The sequence below is a fragment of the Limulus polyphemus genome, unplaced genomic scaffold, assembly GCF_000517525.1.
Source record: "Limulus polyphemus unplaced genomic scaffold, Limulus_polyphemus-2.1.2 Scaffold7876, whole genome shotgun sequence".
NCBI classification, from domain to species: Eukaryota; Metazoa; Arthropoda; class Merostomata; order Xiphosura; family Limulidae; genus Limulus; species Limulus polyphemus.
The window spans coordinates 11613-15226 of NW_013673486.1; the positions used below are offsets into that span (position 1 = coordinate 11613).

Genomic DNA, 3614 nt, shown 5'->3' on the forward strand with positions numbered 1-3614 from the left:
TCACAGGCTTACTAACCTAACCTAACAATAACTTTATACCGTTTAGTTTTACGACTTACAAAGTAAATATAGATCACGTTTCATTACTTACATGACCGTGTACAGGAATTACTTTGAGTGGATCATTGTTAAATTGGCACATAAAACACTTAAAAAAATCTCGCGTCTTCACTGTGATGTATACTTCACTTTGAAAAAACTGGTGATTAACCATATTAATACATACATACATACTGGTCTACAGTATTTCAGAACTGTTCCAAAGTTGTATATCGGTAAATGTTCGTCTGAATGTTTCAAATAAAGCATACATTTATAGTAGCCGTTCTTCCAATAGTTTTGGGTATTGAAGTGTGACGTATACTTCACTTTGAAAACACTGGTGATCACCATATTAATACATACAAACTGGTCTACAGTATTTCAGAACTATTCCAAAGTTGTATATCGGTAAATGTTCGTCTGAATGTTTCAAATCAAGCATACATTTATAGTAGCCGTTCTTCCAATAGTTTTGGGTATTGAAGTTAAAAAGTTGGATTTTTTACTGACAGAAATCCTTCCTCATACAGAACTTCCCTGTGAATTATAGTTTAGGGTGGGTTATAATTAAATATTTACAAACTGTTAGTATGACATCAGTTAGGAAAATACTACTGAAGGAAACAGACAAGACTCAATATCCTAAAAGTAAGTGTATGAATCATGCTAAGAATTTGAGACTGGCTCATTTGAATGTATTTAAGGCACTATGAATCACTACAGAAAATAAATGTTCTAACACTCGCATGTTTAACTGAAAATAGATAAAGTACAATTTATTTGATGCCGAAATGGAACGTATCCAGATGTAACTCGTGATGTTTTATATATTAGCCAAAACTCTTGGGGATATCTTGTAAGGATGTGAAACAGTGATATAGTTTTGGCTAATTTGGTTCCCCAATGTTGTTGCATGTTTTGGTGCTCAAGCAGTGAAACTTGAATGTCAGATTGAGGTGACTTACTTTTGCATGATGACATCCTGGTAAATGATGCGATCCGTCATTTCAAAGGCCTTGACATCAAGAAGGTAAATGTTACCTCCCTCGGTACCAATCAGGAGGTGTTGTCCGTGAGACTGTAAACAACAGCTGGATATCTTCTTCATGCTACGGGGGCAGAACAAGGCAGCATTACCTCACGTACTCTCTTGGGAAAAAAAAAAGGATCCTAAACTAGTTCATTGATAAAAAACAAAAAAAATCTAACTTGTGTCACCCAAGTGTAGTTAATGCAATATACAAATGTCAGCTAGAAATATGCTATTATTGAAAATGACTGATTAAAAGAACTTATAGAATGATTTAATAGGAGTGAACGAAACAGAAATACTAGTAAAAATACTCAACTTAAATGTAAAACTAAGTCTTTACAATGTGAGCACACTTAATAATCTTTATACAAGTTGTACAGACTACATTTGGAATTATTATTTAATAAAAACGTATTCAGTAAAATATTGACACAGTACAGTCACATGTATGTTTAACCCCTTCCAGTTCCTAGGGTAAAAAAAAAATACTTCTTTTATCCTTAGAATTTTTTTGTTTTTAAATGTTCAAAAAGTTTAATTTCATATATTCAAACACTTTCATCTGGATTAGTATTTGCTAACATTTATTTGATACTTTATTTTACATATTCCAGTAGTCACCACTTCCAGATATAATTCATAAAAACTGCAGAAACTGGAAAAAGTATCTGTCAACAAGAACCCGCCCTTTCAAAATAGCATTACGTCATACTATAACACACAATACTAGTGTTGCTGTAAAAGTCAGATAACTGTTCCCGACTGCCTTTATACTTACTCACCTTGAGTACATACACTAAATTAAAGCATGATAGTGATCCATTACTTTTCTCTTACCTTCCTTCTAAAGAACATGATTTCACCTCTATTAAAGATGGCTCTCCATCAGTTGTGTTTAACTCCCACAGGTGAAGAGAATTATCATCACACAAACTGATAAGGCGACCCTAAAAAACAAAGTTTTTTTGGTAATTTGTAGTTAGAAAGCTACAATTACTTCATAGCTTACCAAAAAACTTGATTACAGCCACAGAAATCAAGAAAGGCTAATATATGTTTTTCTGGCAGCCTTGTTAAACCCTAGCCTTTGTTTTGAATACCACGTATACAATCAGAATCTCGAGACAGTCTCTTCTAAAACACTATGATCTAAAGTAATATTCTAATACACTTAAGAAAAATTTGCCCAAAATGTTCAATTTTTATACTCTCTCTCGGTACTGACAATAAAGGACACTTTACCAGATTTATCAGTGTAGAAATTAGTCCTAGGGATGATGCTCAAAATTAAATTATGTTTCAGAACTGTACAAAAGATCTATTTAAAAACAAAATGGGTACAACCAAGATCTTACAAGTGAAAATAAAGTATAATAATGACACAATGTCCACCATATCAAGTGTCAATGATGCCTTTTGCCCAACACTAAGACTCATCATACACCATGGATACAGACAAACAACAGAACTTGCTCCACTGAAAGATCGAAAGTGTTTATCCAATAAACACTTTATCATTCAGATAATCAGAAGCAAACTCGTAAGTATAGTTTTGTTTAAACACATACCATAGAGGCTGAAAGAAATCACAAGACAAATACTGAAAATGTTTATAACTGCTACATTATACTAGATCTAGCTAATGACAAAACTTATTTGTTTTCTCATACTGCAGATGACCGAGTATAAAACACGAAACTGGAGGTCAGGGTTCATTGATCAGATTAAGCTGTATAATAATAACCAGGCAGAAGTAAAGTTATCAAATAACTCTTAATAGTACATTCTACAGGTAGATACGGTGATCATTCACCTCTAAACAAGTTCAAACTACAAAATTATCAACAAGTTACTCAAATTCTTGCCAACTGCAACACTATAAACAAGATCACTAATACAAAAGAGAATGCTATACATACCTGATTAGGAATGAAGAAGAGATTGGTAACACAGCATTCTTCTCCGTGTTGTCCATAGAACTCTACTCCTGGGGTCCCATAACTGGTGGCTTAATGTAAGGCTTATCAATTCAAAATGTATTGCACATACATTTATGTACAAGAAAAAGTTGGCAAGATTCAAACATTGCCAACAACATCTTATACAGGGAGGGAATTATTTTATTATAATTACAAGTCTACGAACTTATGAGTGAAAGTAAAAAAGTATGTAATAACATGTCAACCGCAATACGTCTACTACGTCCAGCTTTAGTATGTAATAACATGTCAACCGCAATACGTCTACTACGTCCAGCTTTAGTATGTAATAACATGTCAACCGTATTACGTCTACTACGTCCAGCTTTAGTATGTAATGACATGTCAACCGTATTACGTCTACTACATCCAGCTTTAGTATGTAATAACGGCAATCGTATTACGTCTACTACGTCCAGCTTTAGTATGTAATAACATGTCAACCGCAATACGTCTACTACGTCCAGCTTTAGTATGTAATAACATGTCAACCGCAATACGTCTACTACGTCCAGCTTTGGTATGTAATAACATGTCAACCGCAATACGTCTACTACGTC

General features: G+C 33.6%; 1 protein-coding gene across 1 annotated transcript in view; it reads right to left on the reverse strand.

The window, feature by feature from the left end:
- Positions 1–3614, reverse strand: part of LOC106474932 (lethal(2) giant larvae protein homolog 2-like) — a gene marked incomplete at its 3' end in the record, with an annotated part of 17166 nt that overhangs the window by 10735 nt on the left and 2817 nt on the right. Inside the window, exons 3-5 of the mRNA XM_022403190.1 lie at positions 2995–3076; positions 1913–2022; positions 1008–1151 (exon numbers count right to left, since the gene is read on the reverse strand). Of these exons, the coding sequence (XP_022258898.1) occupies positions 1008–1151; positions 1913–2022; positions 2995–3076 (336 nt within the window). The remainder of the gene's footprint in view (positions 1–1007; positions 1152–1912; positions 2023–2994; positions 3077–3614) is intronic.